Raw genomic sequence first — 20,013 nt, 5'->3', positions numbered from 1 at the left:
TTCAGTGCCTTAAAGGGCTTACATTCATCATTAGATCCTGAAACATTGATGGTTGACTTCAAGAAAGCAACTATCAACGCTTTTTCTAACATATTTACATCAACTATAACAGGTTGTTTATTTCATATGGCATGAAATCTTTATTGCAAAATTGTTGCCATTGGTTTGAAGTTATCAAACAGATGTTGAATTCAACATGAAAATTAAATGCTTCGCAGCATATTAGCATTTCTTGCAGTGAGCAATGTTACTGATGGATTTGTTGAATTGACGATCCGCAGCAAAAAGTTAATTATTTACGCAGCATCTTTTTTAATTTGCACAAATTTTAAATGATTTCATTGTTATGTATCACTGACATGCACTTTAATAAAGATTTGCCTTTTTAATGAATTTATATTACTCTTTATTATCCATTGATTATTTACAAAAATTAATGCAAAATGTCTTATGGCAAAAATGTTTCCAGCGAATTTTCTGGCCACGCCAACAAGAATCCTTACAAATGTTTACATCAACAGCACAGATATCTCCAAACTTTTCTGTGGTCTAATCTGTTATGTCACCCAGTTATATTAACTGGTAGGCTTCAACAAAGAACTGAATATCTCCCTCTCAAATCTTCTGCTATATCATTAATGTACAAATTAAAAAGTGGTGGTCCTAGTACAGAGCCCTGGGGCACTCCACTAGTCATCCTCATTCACTTTGATTCCACTCCACCATATATCACCCTCTTATATCTGTCTATCAGCCATCCTCTTATCCATGCCACCAACCTCATATCTATTCCCATTTGCTCCAACTTATGTAATAATTTTCCATGCATATTCTGTTAAATGCCTTTGCAAAATCCAGCAGTATTATAGTGTAGCCATTTCCTTTATCTAGTTCTGCTGTCACCTTATTATAAAATGTGAATAAATTACTGAGGCAGGACTTACCTTATACAAAGCCATGCTGCCCCCTATAGAGTATCATATTCCTATCCACCCATTCCTGAATTTTACTTTTAACCAGATTTTCCAATACTTTAATCACTGCTTTAGAGATACTAATTGGTCAAATTTGGTACTTCTATCTTGGAGCCACCTTTATGTAATGGAACTGTTTTACCTTCTTTTTCACTCCCTTGAAACCTTGCTAGAGCTGAGACTTAAACAACTTCATCAGAGGTACTGCCAGGTCTCTCACACATCTCATAGCACATGAGCTGATACCATCCAGGCCTACTGCTTTATCCACATTGATTTTTTCAATATACTGAGTACCTCCAGTTCATCTACCTCAATTCTCAATCAATCTCTGTTGCATTATTAACTGCAAAGCTACCACCTAAATGATATCTCCTTGCAAAATGATCACTTAATAAGTGAACTATTTCATTTGCTTTGGTCACTAACCATCAGCAATGAGTAAAGTTATTTTTCCATAATCATTCTTTCTCTTACTTGCTACATAGCAAAGAAAAAACTTTTGGATTTACTTTGGCCTGCTTAGCTGATTTTCTCTCCATATTTTACTTAGCCTTCCTTACTATACTTGTCACCTTTCTTGCTTGCATTTTATTTTGCTCGTGAACATGCTGATCACTTTTTTTGTTGTTGTTTGTATTCCTTACACAATGTTTTTTGCAGTTCCTGCTTTACATTGCTACTCATCCACTTAATCGCTACTCGGTTTATCCTCCTGACCTCGGGTATTTCCTTGCTCCAACAATCCCTGACCTTTTCCCATGCACTAATTACATTCATTTCATGTGGCTTCTTATAGTTCTACATAAACCCTTTCTTGGCTGAAAATTCCACATGCTAAGTGATCTCTCAGGACAAGATTGTATGGTTACTTTCTGCAATTGGAGTGGAGTTGTTACTTTAGTTATAGATAGATCTTCTGATATCCAGATCCAACACTCTCAAACCCCTGGTCCCCTCCATCACGTGCTGTTTCAGGTAATTATCTCTTAGTAACTGTATAGATTCCATTTCCATTTTGGCATGCGCCTTTCCTCCTTCCAATCTATATCCCTGTAGTTAAACTTTCCTGATAACTTTGCTTGACCTGCACTCATTGTACTAATCTGCCAGTGCATGTCATCCACATCTTCTTGACCCCCGGGGCTATAGCATTACCCAACTATATATTTTGTCCTCTTTGCCTCTATTATATGTGACTTATTTCAGTTATTAAAGATTCTTTCCATTGCCAACTTCTTTCTTCTAAAATTCATGTGAGCATACAGTCTCTTTTAACTTTTTTAGAGGTACCTGAGTAATTCTTTTATTTGTAATTAAATGAATTTAAGTATTAAGAGATACTTCTTGGCATATATTTAACAACATAAAAGTATTAAAGCATTTTATTTTATTCTGCTTATCTGACATACTATCATTCAAAACTTGGTAATAAAATAACAATGTTTTGAATGATAGTATGTCACTTAGAAGTTTAAGTTTATCAAGTAATTCTTAGTCTTATTATATAATTAATGAATGCTTGCTTACTGTATTTCTCAGTGGAAAAATTATATTCCTTTTTGCCTTCTCTTAAATGACAAATATCTTGACCTGCATCCTCAAACCCAAGTTAATATTTTTAACCAAATAGTGTATGTGTGTGGGGGATGTTTGTGGTTATACAAGGCATTGGCTTTTTTTTTTTTTTCATCAGGAAACCTTGGTGCATAGGGAAATGTCAGCTGCCAGGCATGATCAGGATAAGAAGTGTCAGTGTAAAAGAGGTGGATCTAGTAGAATTACAGAAATACCATACTAACATGCAAGAGCGTGGTTGACAAGGGTGTTAGAGCTAGGTTTTTTACTTGGAGAGTGGTGAATGAGTGGAATAAGCTTCCAGAGTCTGTTGTGGGTGCTACGACCGTGAATGAGTTCAAAGCAAGATATGATAGATACCGTGTGAATGTTGAATAGTTGTTCCAGACATGATGTTAGGGCCTCCCTCAATGAGTCTGTCGACTCCTTGGAGTTTCCCGGAACAATAATAATAATAATAATAACATAATTGGTGTTACTGAGACAAAGAAGTTAAAAAGAGTGACTTCCTTTTAAAATTAACTGTAATAAAATAATTTATATAGGTACTGGTGATCAGAAAAAGGGAGAGGAACTGTAATATTCAACATTAAATATGAAAGTAAATTTCTTAAATGATAATAAGTTTGAGTAGAGTTATGGAACCATTTCATAATGCGAATTTGCAATTAGACTCACTTGTGCCTCTGGTTCCGTAGATAGGATTTTAGTAGGAAAGTGAAGGAAAGGACAACTGACATTAAGTTGTCCTTTCAACTTAATGTCAGTTGAAAGGACAACTGACATTAAGGAAAAGCTAGTTCTTGCTGGAGACCTAAATAGCAGAGTGGGAAATGAATCCTGGACATACAGAACTGTTTTAGGAAAATTTGGGTCCCTGCTGGATTTCTGCTTTTGGATATGGATTAGTCATTGTTTACACTCTGTTTTAACACAAAAATTTGCATAAGTTCACACTGAATTTATTGCTTAATAATCAAAGCTTAGATAAAATGGGTGAAGAAACCTACATGCCCTGTAATGAATAATGGCATGTAACCAGATGTCCAAATCTCTTTTTTTTTTTTTGCGATATGCCTAATTCACCTGAATGCTAAATGAATGAGAATAGCCTGAAAATCTGCATATTAGCTGACTAAGTTGCATTTTATATTAGCTGAAGTTGCACATGCATTAGGATCGTAAAACATGATCAGATGTCATGCTAGGTTGTCACCTGATTATACAAGGATCTCACTATTTTCATCAAAGAATCAAGTTCAACATTGAAAAGTCAACTGCTGGAATAACTTCATTCTCAACATAAAAAATTATGCTGAGACTGAAAGATGTCAATAGGCTCCATCAGAGTTAGAAACATCACTGGGAAAGAAGCCATTCCAAAACAAGACTTTTCTGCTTATGGTCCCACAGTACAATATAATAAAGAAGTAGAAAAGATTTAATCATTAGAGATAGGATAGCTGATATAAAGAAAAGGAAAGAGTTCTTATAGAAAGCTTAAAATGACACTTTCTAAACTATCTCTGAACCAGAGAAAAAATCATATATATATATGTGTGTGTGTGTGAAAAATATGACTTCTGCATTCACTCAACTTTGGTATCTTTCTAGGTAGTGTCCATTCCATGATATTTTTGTATTATGGAATGCTGAGGCAATTGATATGAAGTCAACAGCCTTTATCTAGTCATGGAGGTTATTTCATGCACAAACTTTCTTGTTTACACTTGGATTAAAGTTTAAACAAAAATATAATTCCTTGTCAAATATAATTTATTTCACAGGGCTAATGATAAGTACCTGCTATATTTCTGTCCTTACTAACACTGTGTTGCCACTTAAAATTATGTATAACTTAATGTGAAGGAACACACACAAAAACATCTTATTAACTATAATAAAGAAGTCGAAAAATATTTGTTGATAGTGACATCTTCATATTGGTCCAAGGTACAACAGTGCAATAGAAAGCAACCATTACTTAGTATTGAGCAAGATAAAAATAACTATCACATTGAAAAAGAAAAACATGAGCTAAAGTTTCAAAAAGAATTAGTTATTGTCAAACATATAGATGTGCTTATTTATGTGATATATAGTTATTCATCTTATGTTTAGCAGTATTGTAACAGTAACAGTAACAAATGTAATATTTATTTGGTCGCTAAGATTTTGTTATATTTCAAATGATTATCTTCATAGCACAAACAGCTTGTAACAGTAAGCCAGCACTGAAAATCAAGTCTCAAGCAAGTAGTGGTAGAAACAATTCAAAATTGTGAAGAAAAAGAATCAATTTTTTGATGTGCACCCTCACTGGGTGTACAGGCTATTATGACAGTACTATGTGATTAAGTTGATATTATTATTAATCTTCATAAGAGTTCATTTATAAAAATTCATTTATGAATGCATACGAAAAAGAACTGACATCCTATTGTGGTGCCCTGTAATGCTGGATAAAAAGTTTCCAGCTGTTAGGTTGGAGGTGGTGTTAATTTTTAATACTTATTGAGGAATGCTTCATTACTGCTTCTGACTCTAAAAATAGTCTATCTGATATGCAATGACTTATACATAGCACTAATCTTGTGTAAAAGTGGATTACTAGTCCCAGCTTGCCATAATGATTGTGTTGAATGTATTTTTTATGTTCTCTGAGGCAGATATTAACAGATCTTTCTGTCTCTTCATAGTAAACCATGTAACAAGTATGGGATAGTTACTATTCCATACATTCAGAGAACATCTCAAAAGATATCTAGAGTTCTTAATAAATCAGCTTCTCAGCTTAATAAATGTGGATTGAAAATATGTATGCTGAAGATAATTGAAAATTGTCTTCAGCATACTCCTATTGAAAATAATGTATGCTAAAGTTCTGAAAATAAAATACACAAATGTTACTGGCAAAAAAGTAAGGACTTTACTATTTGCAAAGATAGAAAATTAAGAACTTCATAGTTCTTAATTTTGAGAAGTAAGTCATGAAAAGAAGAAATTATATTATAAAAAATTCCTAACTAAAGAATTTTTTTCAAGTCAGCATGTGCTCTTGGAGAACATAGAGAAAAATGTAGGTAATGTGTTATGTAAAAGTAACTGAAGAAAGTCATAGGAAGATTTTGGAAAAAATGTACAGTCAACTGTCACTGTGCAATAATTTTATAGTGAATAGTTGCTATAGTAAATTTTCCTCATTGTATCTATGTGCCTTTTTTTGTTCTTTTTAGTAGTTGATGGTGAATGTGGTTCTTATAATGGTGTTTGCTATAGTGAGAGTCAACTCTAAAAAGAAATTTATTGAAATATTGTAGGTTACTAAAAAAAAAAAAAGAAAAGAAAGGGTCCCATAGGTGCAATGAAGAAGGCACATTATGTAAAAGACAGTCTGGTTATCATATACAAATGAGTGGCACTGTCAACAATATATGCAAATGAGCCACAACATAAAAGCGAGCATTTTGGAGTGGGTTTCCATTTCATGTTAGGAGGTATAATATAACATTTTGTGATAGCAAAATTCTTGGATATGGCTTATGGCTGCAAAATATCATTCAACTGATGAATTCAGATGGTGATCCATCATAGGACTAGAGGCCAGCCAAACTCAGGCTGAGGTAGCCAGATGGTTGCATATGAATTATTCTATGGTTCACAGACTGTAGAACCAATGCCAACAGTCACAAACAGCATTTTGGAGATAACTGAAGGAAGACCATAGGCTACAACTACACTGGGTGACTGATATCTCTAATTACATGCTCACTGAAACAGGAATGCTATCCTGAATCAGCTATGATCTGACCTCATGTTTGCTACAGGAACATTGGTGTCTACTTCTTCTTCTTCTTCTTTTCTATGCAGAAGACTTCACAAAGGTGGTCTATATGCATGCTAGATGATCAGTAATCTGTATGTCCCTATCCCCCTCACATCACAGGAGAGAAAGTTTGAAATGGGCCAGGCTCCACGTCAACTGGACCCAATACCGATGGGATCAGTGTTGTTTACAGGCGAGTCCTGGTTTGTTCTACAAAGCAATACTAGGCATGCACTGATCAGGAGAGAACCAGGGACACTTATGGTGGAGGTAGTGTGGTGGTTTGGCATCTTGTTGGGTGGATGCACTGTATGTGCTTCAACTTATAGAGACAAGATCCTGGACCTCTAGGTTCATTGTTTATGTAGGTATGACACCATTATAAATAGCATGAAATATTGTTGAATATTGTATTGATATGAGGGGTGACCACATTCCTTATTGATGCACTTTGACAGTCTCATTTTGACCTCATTTTTGACCATTGTCTTCTTGTACCTATTTATTACTGAATTAAAATATTTAAAAATTTTTATGGGTGTTTTTTTCCCCCATCTCATATACTGCTTTTCACTGAATTGTAAAAATTCATCATAGTTTTGAGTTATTGTGATTTTTCTCTTTGCTCCTTAATGTATGGAAACTAGTGTACGTATTTTATATTTGTTCAGTGCAAATGACAATAATTAATAAAGGTGATTCATTTAAAGATGCTAAATATTTATCGAAACTTATTCGGAAATAAACTGATCTGTGTGTGTGTGTGTGTGTGTGTGTGTGAGTGAGTGAGTGAGTGAGATATGAATTTTCAATTTGTATAGTAAAGGAGGTAATTGTGATGAACCGGATTCAGACTTATTAGGTATACAGGGTGTTCGGGATAAATTTGACATATTTATAATTAATTATATTTTTCCGTAAGTTACATGTATTAACACACACTTCTCTTCATTTAAAAGTTTGGACCCTTCTTCATTCATATACAAGATGTCAGAAAGGATGGATAGCTGGAACCCACCTGAATCATGGAAGAGAATAACTTGTATCATGATGATTCGTGCCCGTCATCAAAATAAGGATATTACGACTGCTGCCCAATGCTCCCTGAATACAGTAAAAACAATCGGGCATGAACTAGAGACTTGCAATGGTGACTACGAGGATGTAGCAAGAAGAAAGATCCCTAGCAGACGATCTGATTGCGTTCGTACAGCAGAATTCCTGGCAAATCTGCAGGAACAGGTGTTGAAGAACCCTGGCATTGGAATTCGGGCTTTGTTCGTGGAGTTGCTAACTGTAGTCAAGCCCTGGATAACAAGGGTAGCCAATGGTAGGCCGTATGTATGGCAGCAGGATTCGGCCCCTTGCCACACCTCTGGGAAAAGTCAAAAATGGTTGTCTGAAAATTTCTACGACTTCACCAGTCCAAATGTTTGGCCTCCAAACTCCCCAGACCTTAACCCCATGGATTATTTTGTATGGGGCGCAGTTGAAAAAGACACCAATCGCACTTCCAGTAATACAAAAGCCCAGTTAATGGATAAAATTAAAACAGTTTTTGCGGCCCTTCCCAGGGAGACTGTAGCATCAGCTTGTTCGAGGTTCCGAAGCAGAATTGAAGCTGTGATCGATGCTAATGGTGGTTATTTTGAGTAAATCTTGTTGATAGTATTGTAATTAACTCTGCCTGTAATGTTTTTTTGTCAATTCATTAAATTTAATAGATACAAAGAAGATTTTCTTTTTCCTTACGAAACTGTCAAATTTATCCCGAACACCCTGTATGTACGGATCTGATTTTTATTCATTAGATATGAATAAAAATCTGCAAGCTGTCCTGCTGAACCAAACAGGCTACAGAGGTGAGTATAACAAGAAAACTGAAGCTAATGGCATATTATATTGGTAGGATTATACTAGAAAAAGCTGACCAGGCTACAGATCTAGGAGTTTTGGTAGATAGGAGGTTGAAGTTCAAGAGCCATATTTCAAAGATTGTGAATACAACTCAGAAGATAATTGCAATGCTGAAACAAACAATAAGAATAAGAAACTCATTTTGCTTCTTTATAAGGCCTTGATATGACCTTATCTGGACTTGTGTACAGATCTATTCTTCTAATTTTCAAGGTGATGTTGATTGCAGCTTCGCATCCTTACACTTGGGTAAGGATGTGAAGGATGGGCAAATTAAACAAGAATATAATTTTTAGCAAGTATAATTTACATAGTGTGGGGTGTTGTTACAGACCTAGTAGATCAAATGACAAAATACATCAGCCTATTAATGACTTTAATGAAATAGAATTTATTGAACTGTTGTGAAACAACGTGCAACAGAAGGAACTTGGGATCAAAGAATGTTAGATCTGATAATAGTGTCAGAGGGACTTTCATTTAAAAACATGACTGTTCTGCCTCCATTATGTGATAGTGATCATGCTATACTGATCAGGGATGAGTTGTATGTTCCATTCAGAAAAGTTTATATGCTGAACTATAAAGCAGAAAATTATGACCAACTGTGCAGTATACTGGGTTCTGTACCATAGTTATTTGTTGGTGGGAAAGATATCACCAGTGCAGGAGATGCATTTAAAAAATACTTAAATGATACAGTATCAGAATGTGTCTGCAGAGTTTTAAGAATAAATGGGATAGGAATCAAATTGTGTCTGCAATTTTATTAAGCAAGAGGATTCTTAAGAAAAGATGGTGTGGAGGGAATGTTGTGTGTGTGTGTGTAAGAAAGATATCAGTTATGAAAATTTTAAGGTACAGTGTGCAATCAGGATTATACAGGGTGTCCCAAAATTCACGCAAGATTTAAATTTAGCACCATTTGTGTGGTAAAGTGTTGCCAACGAGAAAAAAAAGACAGCGTGACAGCTGACAGTTCAGGGTTATTAAAAATGGAGCGCTACACGAAAGAACAACGCATTTTCATTGTTGAGCAATATTTTAAAAATAATGACAGTTTGGCAGCTTCAGTTCACAATTTTCGTACAAAATATGGTCGGAATAGTGATTTAACTTCATCAACTGTGAAAAGATTAATTAAAAAATTCAAGGAAACTGGATCAATTAGTGATCTTATACACTCTGGCCATCGTTCAACAGAAAACATCGAAGCAGTTTGTGAGAGCGTTGCTGAGAGTCCAGGAACATCAATTCGGCACCGTGGTCTTGAATTGGGCATTTTGAGAAGCTCTCTACAGCGTATTCTCACGAAAGATTTGCATCTTTATGCTTACAAAGTTCAATTGACTCAAGAACTGAAGCCTACTGACAGCACACACAGCAAAGAGAGTTTGTTGAATGGATTATGGAACAACAACTGGATGCTTATTTTTTGAACAAAATCATCTTCAGTGATGAGGCTCATTTTCATCTTGATGGCTTTGTTAATCGACAAAATTATCGCATTTGGGGTTCAGAAAATCCACAAGTGATTGTTGAGAAACAAATGCATCCACAACGTGTCACTGTTTGGTGCGGATTTTGGGCTGGAGGCATCATCAGTCCGTTCTTCTTCGAAAATGCGGCTGGTAAGGCAATAACAGTTAATGGTGCTCGCCATCGCGACATGATAATCCAGTTTTTTGTGCCTAAATTACAAGATATGGATGTGGACGATATGCGGTTTCAACAAGACAAGGCCACATGCCATACAGCCCGAGAAACAATTCAATTACTGCATGAGTCATTTCCTGGTCGTGTAATTTCCCGTTTTGGTGATCAGAATTGGCCGCCCAGATCATGTGACTTAACGCCGTTGGACTTTTTTCTTTGGGGTTTTTTGAAGACTAAGGTTTATGCCAACAAGCCCACGACCACCCACGCCTTGAAGGAGGAAATTGAGCGCTGTATCAATGAAATTCAGCCATATTTATGCAAAACAGTCGTGGAAAATTTCGACAAAAGAGTGCATATGTGCCTGCAGAGCTGTGGAGGCCATTTACCCGATATGCTATTCCATGCATAACCCTATACTGTATACTTTATGAATCAATAAGAAATTACAATTTTTAATTAAAAACCTGTGTTTTCTGTAAAAGTTACTTCTTGCATGAATTTTGGGACACCCTGTATATCAATACTTAGGTAGAAAATGCTATCAAAATCAAATGTTCAAATATGGAGATATAAAAGTTTTGCAATGCTATATTGAATAATTCTGAAAGCTTGGTCAGAGCTGGATTTAGAAGTAAAACAGCTGACAAAAGACTCAAGATCATAGATATGATACTTTTGAAAAAAATTGGGATAGTAAACAGCTAACATCATTCCTGACTCATCATAACACCTGTCTCTAAAATGGAAAATAAAACAAAATGCAAGAATTAGAGGAATTTTTCCACTTAATGTTCCATGTAAGATTTATGCAAGTAAACACTTGCTTACATGAATCTTTATGCAACAAGTATAATCTTGCATAAAGATTTATGCAAACAAACTATGAAAAATTATGGGACACTTGAACAAGCTGGGTTCAGAATAAAAAAACATTGTCAGAATTACGTTTTTACTTTATGAAATATAGTTGAGAAATCATGAAAATATAACATTGATCTGTATTTAAGTTTAGATCTGGTTGAAAAAAAAAGCATGTGACAAGGTGCTAAGAGAAATGCTTTCAAAATGCCATGATAAACAAGGCATTAGGTATATAGATAAACATTCATGGTCTATATTTGATTTGTAAGTCAGCAGTTAGAATTGAATGAGGTACAAGAAGATGGTTTGATGTAAAAATCAGGTGTTGAGACGAAGCTGCACACTCACTGTTATTCATCATGTACGTAGTTCACAATTATGAAGGAAAGTGGCATTAGGCCTGTTATCAAAATTAGAGATGTTAATCTCAGATCTTTACTCTATGCAGATGATGTTATTCTTTTAAATAAATCCAGTTCAAGTCTGCAGGATTCTTAAACTAAAGAATCTTAACTACTATACTTAATCTACTGTAACAAATTTAGTGTGAAAATTAGCAGCATGATGACATGAACTTTGAAAAGTTCAGTAATACTCTGAATGGGAAACCTATAGAACAAATAAGACTTCATCCATTTAGGCACAATTTTTAATGAAAATTTCAAGTGAATTATGAAATAGGTAATGGAATAAGCAAAGCTAGCATATTTAAGGAGTCAAATGAATAAATTTATATTGAATAAGTAAGAAATTACTCAAAACACCAAAGTAATATATACAAAAGTGCACAAACCAATTTTAATTCATGAATTTGAGAGCTGGATTTAGAAGTAAAACAGCTAACAAAAGACTCAAGACAATAGATATGATACTTTCGAGAAAAATTGGGATAGTAAACAGCTAGCATAATAGGCCAAGTCATATTTAAAATTAAAATCTTAAGAAGATACTTGACATTGTTAGTTTTGAGGACTATTGGGCAGAACTGATTTCAGATAGTATTGTCACTTAAGCAAAATAGGAGAGGAAAGGTTAGCAAAGTGGGTATAGAGGGATTGATGCAGTTAGAATTGTGCTTTAGAAGGGTTAAATTTACATGACAATGTTGGAGTCCTGACAAATGCATACCGATTTGGAGAAAAATTGTTAATAAGAAATTGAATATAATCTTTTCTTGTAATACTATTCGAGTAGCCTGTACCTTCCTTGAGGTACACGTCAGGAATTTAATGATGATGACCGATTTATAGAGAAGTTTCATCTACTTTTATAATATATTTATGCATTTAGCTATATACTTTTAAACACTTAACAAACAACAGCAACATCTTAAAAATAATGAAAGATCAAAACTTCAGATCTTAAAAATTTTTGAACTGCATTTTATGTAAGCAATTATAAGAATATATATGGATGCAGTACTTTTTGGTGTTGGGCTCAATGAGTTGATGCAAGTTTTTTTTGCTATAATTAGGTTTTTATTGACATGATTCACCCCCCCCCCCATAATACATGTGAGACTGCATTAGGCTACAGCAGATTAGTACTGTGAGTGGGCAGAGATCACGAGTAGTTATCTTGTTAATATTCTTTTATACTTCATAGCAAAGGTTCTTCCATAACAGATAAATGGATTTGAATGGTGAATGGGGAATAACAGTATTTCAGTGGAAGCATGGAGCAGTATTCCAAGTTTGAACAGATTTCTAAAAGTAGTGTTTTGAGCGAAAAAGGATACAAAGTTCTTTTGATGCTGATAATGGTATAGAGATGATTTAGTAAAGGCTCAGGAAAGGTTTGAAGTAATTGTCATTCTGAGAAGCAAAATCTGTTTTTGGCTGTTAATCTGAGCATTATCAAAGATACTAAGATTTGTTTTTCTCTCAGTGGGAAGGGGAAAAAAAAAGACAATTGTGTTTTGGAAACATTAAAGGTGACTAGGGTGTCACAACCTGATCCAACTCAAAGACCAAGAATGCTATTATACAAAATGCACGTTTTTTTTTTTTTTTTATGATTGTCAGCAATCATTTCTTAATTTTTTTAATATTCAAATACTTAATAATAGGAATTATTCCTATAGAAACTGCTCACAGTTCAGCAAAACTAGTACAAAAGTTTAGAAATAAAATCTGCATTCGGACACAGCCTGTGTCATTTCTTATATAAATAGCAACCACATGTATTGCTGTGGCTTAAAATGTGATTTATTTAGTTATTTTTTGATATACTTACATAATCTGCAACAGAAATTTGCTGCCATATTTAAGCATAATTAATATACTGATGATTTGCAGTTTATGCAAGTTAGATATTTAGATTGTTTATTCCTTTTTTAGATATACCAGCACCTACGATACTACACCAGTCCATCAGAACAGCGCTGGATTGTACGAATTCTTTTTATTGTGCCCATATATGCCTTTGATTCTTGGCTGAGCTTACTTTTCTTTCATGATAATTTCTATATTTATTTCGACAGTGTTAGAGACTGGTATGAAGGTAAAAAAAAATATTTTTTGTGTTTTTTACTAGAGTTTTGAAAATCGAGTTCAGCTTTAATTATATTTGCTTTTGTATGAAATATCATTAAAACTAAAAATTTGCTTTTATATATATATATATATATATATACCAGGTGATCCAAAAGTAGCAGAAAAAGTAAAAATTCAATAATTTGAAAAGTATAGACAGTAGAACAATGCGGTTTTCACAGAAAGACATGGGATTTTTTTTTTTTTTTTTTTTTTTTAATAATTAAAAATTTTATTGCCGGAATAGTTACGTTTGTCACCGACAGGTGGTGCTGTAGCTGATGCCCATCGCTATTTAAACCGTGAGGTACATAAATTTCAGATGTATTGAATACTGAAATTAAACTTTCAGCATTTGATGTTTATTACCAAAGTTAAACGTTCTGCCAAGGTGAGGCATGTTATCGTTACAAGATAAAGCACTTTTAGTTAAGCTGTATTATCAGAACTCCGAATGTGTAAGTGCGGCTTTGTGCACCTATCGTTCGATGCGGAGTATTAGAAGTAGAAAGGGACCAATGTCTTGTTCCTCACTGATAGATATGATGAAAAGGTTTGAGGACATTGGCAGTTTGGAAGCACGTGCAAGAGGCGGGAGACCCAAAAAAACTATTGCAGTTGTGCACATGACCGACACATAATCGGCAGCTTCCGCACATGGGGAATGCAGTGCACGTGAAATTTCAAGACGAACTGGCATTTTGTACGGGACTGTACAAACTACTGACACACCTGAAGCAACACCTGTCGGTGGCAAATGTAACTATTCTGGCAATAAAATTTTTCGTTATTAAAAAAAAAATCCCATGTCTTTCTGTGAAAACCACATCGTGCTACTGTTGCATACTTTTCAAATTATTGAATTTTTACTTTTTCTGTTACTTTTGGATCACCCAGTATATATATATATATATATATATATATATATATATATATATTCATTCACTCATGAGCAGTTGAATTAGAGATACCTGCCTAGTAGTGGGTAGCACCCCCTTTCGCCTTGATGACAGCTGCGATGTGGCATTGACTCCACAAGGCACCGGAAGCATTGGGGAGCTGAACTGATCCATGACCCCTGCCTAGCCTTACACAGTGCAAGGAGATTGGTCAGAGCAGGGTTCAGGGCACGTATAGCTCTCTCAACAGCATCTCAGATGTGTTAGGATTGAGGTCAGGAGACCTCGGGGGCCAGCCAAGCATCCTCATGTCCGTGGAGTGTTCATCCACCCACTTTGCCACAATTTGGGAGCAGTGGGTCGGTGCATTGTCTTGCTATAGGTGCAGAAATGGGTGCACATGATCTGACAGCAGGTCCCTGTATCGTTCGCCAGTGAGGAACGATGGTAGATGTACCAGGGGACCCATTTCATCCCACATAAACAGTCCCCATACAAGGATACCACCACCACTGGCCTGAACTGTACCCTGCTGGCACAAGGGATCTATCACTTCATGTGCTTGGCGATGCACTCGTACCCTGCCATCGGCATGTACCAATGTGTACCTCGACTCATCAGTTTAGGCGACCTTTTTCCATGCGTCGAGGGTTCAATGGCGGTGTTCCTGTGCCCATGCTAATCGTTGTGCCTTGTGACGTGCAATGAGCAGAAGTACCCTAGTCGGGCGGTGGCTTCTGTACCCCATAGCGAGGAGACGGTTCTGGATGGTGTGGCTGCTTACATGTCGTTGTTGTCCAGCATTGCATTGGCGAGTGATCTGTGGCACTGTGACCCGTCTATCTGCTGTTACCTGATGCTAGCTGACGGCATCCCCTGTCATCGATAAGTTGTACACAGTGGCCTGTGAAATGCCCAGTGCCTGCATGACTTCAGAGATGGAGTGCCCCATACAAAATAAAAGCATTAAAAAAAAAAAAACTGGTGTTATGAATTAGTTATGTTAAAGACAGACAATGTGCACCTTTTTCAACATCAGGATCCTTTTCAGTGGAAAATTATATTTTTGTTGATTCTGAGTTTCTGGAAAGGGTTTGTAACTACCTCAAAACTCTGAAGCAGAATTTTGAAAGATATTTTCTGAATAATTTTGATAAGAAATTTCTGTGGGTTCGTGATCCATCTCAGGCTTACAGTCATGAGAACAACCTTTCGTTATTGAAAAAAGAATAGTTAATTGAGCTTTCAAGTGATAGCGGGCTTAAAATGCAATTCTATGATCTTGGTTTGGCTCCATTTTGGATCTCGCCTTCAGTAAGAAGTGAATTTCCTGAATTATCTGAAGAAGCATTGAAAATCATCATGCAGTTTTCTACAACCTATCTTTGTGAGAAAGGATTTTCATCGCTCCTTCAAATAAAAACAAAATACAAAAATCGTCTGTGTGTGTGCCGATCTTCGACTGAAGTTGACCAATATTGAGCCAGCTATCCAGCAACTCTGCAAAGGCCGAGAAGTTCAACCATCTCATTAAAAGTAAGTAGTAACATAATTATATCATATTATTTATTTGTTTAATAAAAATTAAAACTTTGTTCAATGATGATGTTCTTTTAATTGTTTATTTCCAATTTATATTTCCGTATGTATTCAAAACATGCTTTTAGATTTATGATGTTATAAATGGCACAGTTTTTCCCAAATGTTGGTAATCCCCCACATAGGTTTTTAAAACATTACATAATTTAGTGGTCTGTAGAATTGTTTTAGGCAGTTTACTGGTCCTTGGGCTTAGAAAGGTTGAGAAATGCTAATATAGAGTAAGTAACTGTTCAGCAGAGAAGTAGTTTGAGTGGAAAAGGATGCCAAGTTTTTTTGGAAGATGATGATGCCAGGAAAGATTTGAAGTAAGAGTCAGTATGAGAAGAGAGATTTGGAATTGTCTGTTGAGCTGAATATTATCAAAAGTAGGCAGAGGTCTTTTTTGAGAAAACAAACAAAACTGTATTTTAGAAGCATTGAAGTTGGCTAGATTCCTTTTCTTTAGTGTTACATGGTGATCAGCATTCATTTTACACAAATTATGGATTCTACAAACAACCATGTTATAAATAATTATTTTAATTTCACGATGTTTAGACTTCATATTAAGGTCATCATCTGGAGTACATACACACACACACAGATACAAGCTAAATTACATTTCACACAATATGCTGAAGAGACGATGAAGGTTGAAACATCAGGAAATTAAAATATTTGTAACACAGTTGTAGAGTCCATAATTTGTGTAAAATGAAAGTTGGCTAGATTGTTTTTTACCCCAATCAAGGATACTGTGGAGATCAGTATTCAGGGAACTTATTTAAAGATTATCTTGAAGCTTGAGATATTTGAGTACTGCAAGGCTTGTCATATGAGTGAAGGGTGCTGTCATCAGAAATGAGAGAAAAACCAGCAATCTAACTACACAAGGATGAAGGCAGTCCAAATAATGATAACTTTCTAAGCTGTTGATGCCAAATGCTATTAGAAGCCTTGGAGATATCAAGAGCAATGCCACAGGTTTCTCCAACCTTCTCCATGGAATGGATCTAGAGGGTGCATGATGTATATGCCAGGAGATCTGTTGTGGATCTCCTGACCTAAATCTAGGTTGGCAAAATCCATATTGGTGGTCACTAATTAGATTGCAGTTCTCCAGGTGTTGAAAAAGTTGACCATTGCTAACCTTCTCCATTATTTAGAGAAAATTGAGGTGAGAGCAATAGGTTGATAGCTTAAAGGTAGGCATTTATCACCTTTTTTTTTTGGGCAACTGTTGTACATGTATAAAGTTATTAAAGAAGAGTGTATAAATTAAAGATACCAAGAAATTATATACTTGGTTTAATCCTTTATCGAAGTGTAAGCAAACACGTTTACGCCTGAACTATTTTCAAGACTGAGGCAACTGGTATAAAGAAGCTAATGACTTCACTGACCTTTATACAAGTTGTCCCATTCCTGAAAATAGTTCAGGTGCAAACTTGTTTGCTTACACTTGGATAAAGGATTAAACCAAGTATATAATTTCTTGGTATCTTAAATTTATATTATAACCAAGTAGAGAAACTTCCAACAAAGAAGAGTATAGTTGATAAAGAACAGGAACACATCTCTTGAGCACAATGGGTGCTCAAGAGAATTGGGGAACCATTGATTAGATGTGGGTTGAAAATTTTGAACAGAATGGTGAATGAAAGCTTCCATTCCAACATTCATTATTTCTGTAATGAGATCACACAACAGATATCTAGATCAAAAGAAAACGTTTTAATAGTGACAAATAAATATAATGTGATACTATGCTAAACATTGAACATTAGCACCAACCATAGAACAATGGATGGATCAATACTAATGGTTGATTTTTTTAACATTGTGCTTTAAAAATAATTGCAATTAATTAATAAAAATACATGCCAATTGGGAATGTATAATTTGTAAGCAATGAAGATACATAATTAAAAAAATATGTGAAAAAAAGGCTGCAGGTTCCTCACCTGCTATATGCAAGAACTGCATATGATTTGCAGCTTCCAAAGTCAGAACTGCATGTTACCCACCAATTGGCATAACAGTTGCCACTTCTACAAACTCTTAGATGCTGTTATTAGATCCTGTATTTTTGCATTGCAAGTATCTTCCATCTTTATTTTTTTTTTTTTTAAATGGTTATCTATCAGTATTTATAAATTCTTTTCTCCCTCTTGAATGCTTTTCCCATCATTTTGGAACAAATCTGAAAACACACTTCAACTCAACATCACCAGGGTTAAAGATTCGGTACTACCAACATAAGAAGCCTCAGTGGCCAAGAAATGGAGCTAGCGGAGGAATTAGATAAGTACCAGATCGACATAATAGGGGCGACTGAAACAAAAAAGACGAAAAACTGGTGAGATCTTTCTGAGCAATAAATACAAAATGTTATATTCAGGCAATGACAATCGAGGAAAAGAAGGAGTAGCCATAGTATTCAACACAAAATACGAGGCTCATCTTCTTGAAAGGCAGGCAGTGTCAAGTAGAGAGATTTGGGCAAATATCAGAATGGGGAACTGGACAATGAGACTTATTTGTGCCTATGATCCCACAGAAGATTCCACTGAGGTAGAAGTGGAGGAATTTTTTGAGGCTCTAGAGAAAGCTACTGACACAATGAAAAAGGAAAAGTTGGTCCTTGTTTGGGATCTAAATAGCAGAGTAGGAAGTGATTGTCAGACATACAAAAATATTTTGGGAAAATTTGGAGAAAAGAGCAAAGCTAATAATAATGGCAAATACCTGTTGTTGGATTTCTGCTCAGGACATGGACTGGTTATTACTAACACCATGTTCCAACATAAAAATGTGCACAAATTCACATGGAGAGAAGAGGCTAGGAATAAGAAAAGTCTCATTGTCTATGTTATTGTTGATAGTAATGTTTTCTTCCTGGTGCAGGACACCAGAGGGTATAGAGGATTGGAAATTGGAAGTGATCACTATTTATCTTGAGCAGGATAAAATTGAATTTCATATTGAAAAGAATGACGTAAGAAAGTTTTAAAGTGAATAAAAGTTGAGCAGTTCTCAGGTGTGAACTGTAGACTAAAATACACAAAGATTATTGAAAAAAAAATGAAAGGGTTGGAAAACAAGAACCAAACCTTGGAGATTCAGTGGCAAACCTTGAAGAAAACCCTGATTCATTCAGCTAGAGAGGCATGTGGTGAAGTTGTCTGCAAGGATAGAAAAATTAGAACTCCCTGGTGGACACAGGAAGTTAAAGAGGCAGTGAAGGAAAAGAAGAAAGCATATCAAAAGTTCCTGGCAAATAAGTCAGCTTGTGCTCTTAGAGAATACAGAGACAAATGTAAGAAAGCTAAACAGTGTGTAAAACTAGCTAAACAAAAGTCATGGGAGGACTTTGGTAAGATATTCTGGATGTTGTTGAAGAAGCTTAGGAATGAGGAAAGAGTGCTGTAAAAGGAGTTAGAGATGATAAAGGTGAAATGAAAACGGGAGAAAAAGATATACTTGAAGTATGGAGTAATTACTTTGAAAATTTCCTAATGAAACAAGCAGTAATGACAGCACAGTGATAAAAAACATTGACTAGGCATGCAGTCAGGAATACATATCCATACTTGAAGTAGAAAAAGCAAAGACTTGAAATGGGGAAAGGCAGCAGGAGTAGATGATATTCGACCAGAAATGCTGAAGTATAGTGCTATAAAAGTCTTACAGTGGCTACACTGTATAGTTTAAAATCCCTGGGCAGAGGGACGAATCTTATAGTACCTATATATAAAAAGGGAAATAAAACTGAATGTGAGATTTACAGAGGTATATCCCTATTGAGTGTTCCTGGTAAGATATATGCAAGTATACTTGAGAAATGGTTGAGAAGAATTGTGGAAGAAAAGCTTGGTGAAGAACAAGCTGGATTCAGGTCAAATAGAGGCTGTCAGGATCAGATCTTCACTTTATGACAAATAGTGGAGAAAGCATGGGAATATAACAAAGATCTGTATTTAAGTTTTGTCAATTTGGAAAAGACATACGACAAGGTGCCAAGAGAGAAGCTATTCAATACTCTGCAGTTATATGGTGTCAATGGGTCATTATATCAAGCAATACTTAGTCTTTATTTGAGTTGTAAGTCAGCAGTTAGAATTGAAGGAAGTACAGGAAGATGGTTTAATGTTAAATCTGGTGTGAGACAAGGATGTACATTA

The 20,013-nt window shown here is 35.3% G+C and overlaps 1 protein-coding gene across 2 annotated transcripts in view; it reads left to right on the top strand.

The window, feature by feature from the left end:
• The window catches only part of LOC150098051 (transmembrane protein 184B-like), a 146,492-nt gene that overhangs the window by 33,517 nt on the left and 92,962 nt on the right, over positions 1–20,013 (top strand). For both annotated transcript variants that reach the window (XM_090406121.1, XM_090406119.1), the window contains exon 3: positions 13,155–13,317. In XM_090406121.1, coding sequence (XP_090262247.1) covers positions 13,155–13,317 — 163 coding nt within the window. The remainder of the gene's footprint in view (positions 1–13,154; positions 13,318–20,013) is intronic.

Source organism: Typopeltis vanoorti, chromosome 16 (assembly GCF_054136105.1).
Source record: "Typopeltis vanoorti isolate ZY-2024b chromosome 16, IOZ_Tvanoo_1.0, whole genome shotgun sequence".
NCBI classification, from domain to species: Eukaryota; Metazoa; Arthropoda; class Arachnida; order Uropygi; family Thelyphonidae; genus Typopeltis; species Typopeltis vanoorti.
Note: the sequence above shows the minus strand (reverse complement) of the source record. Positions and strands in the feature narration are given on the sequence as shown.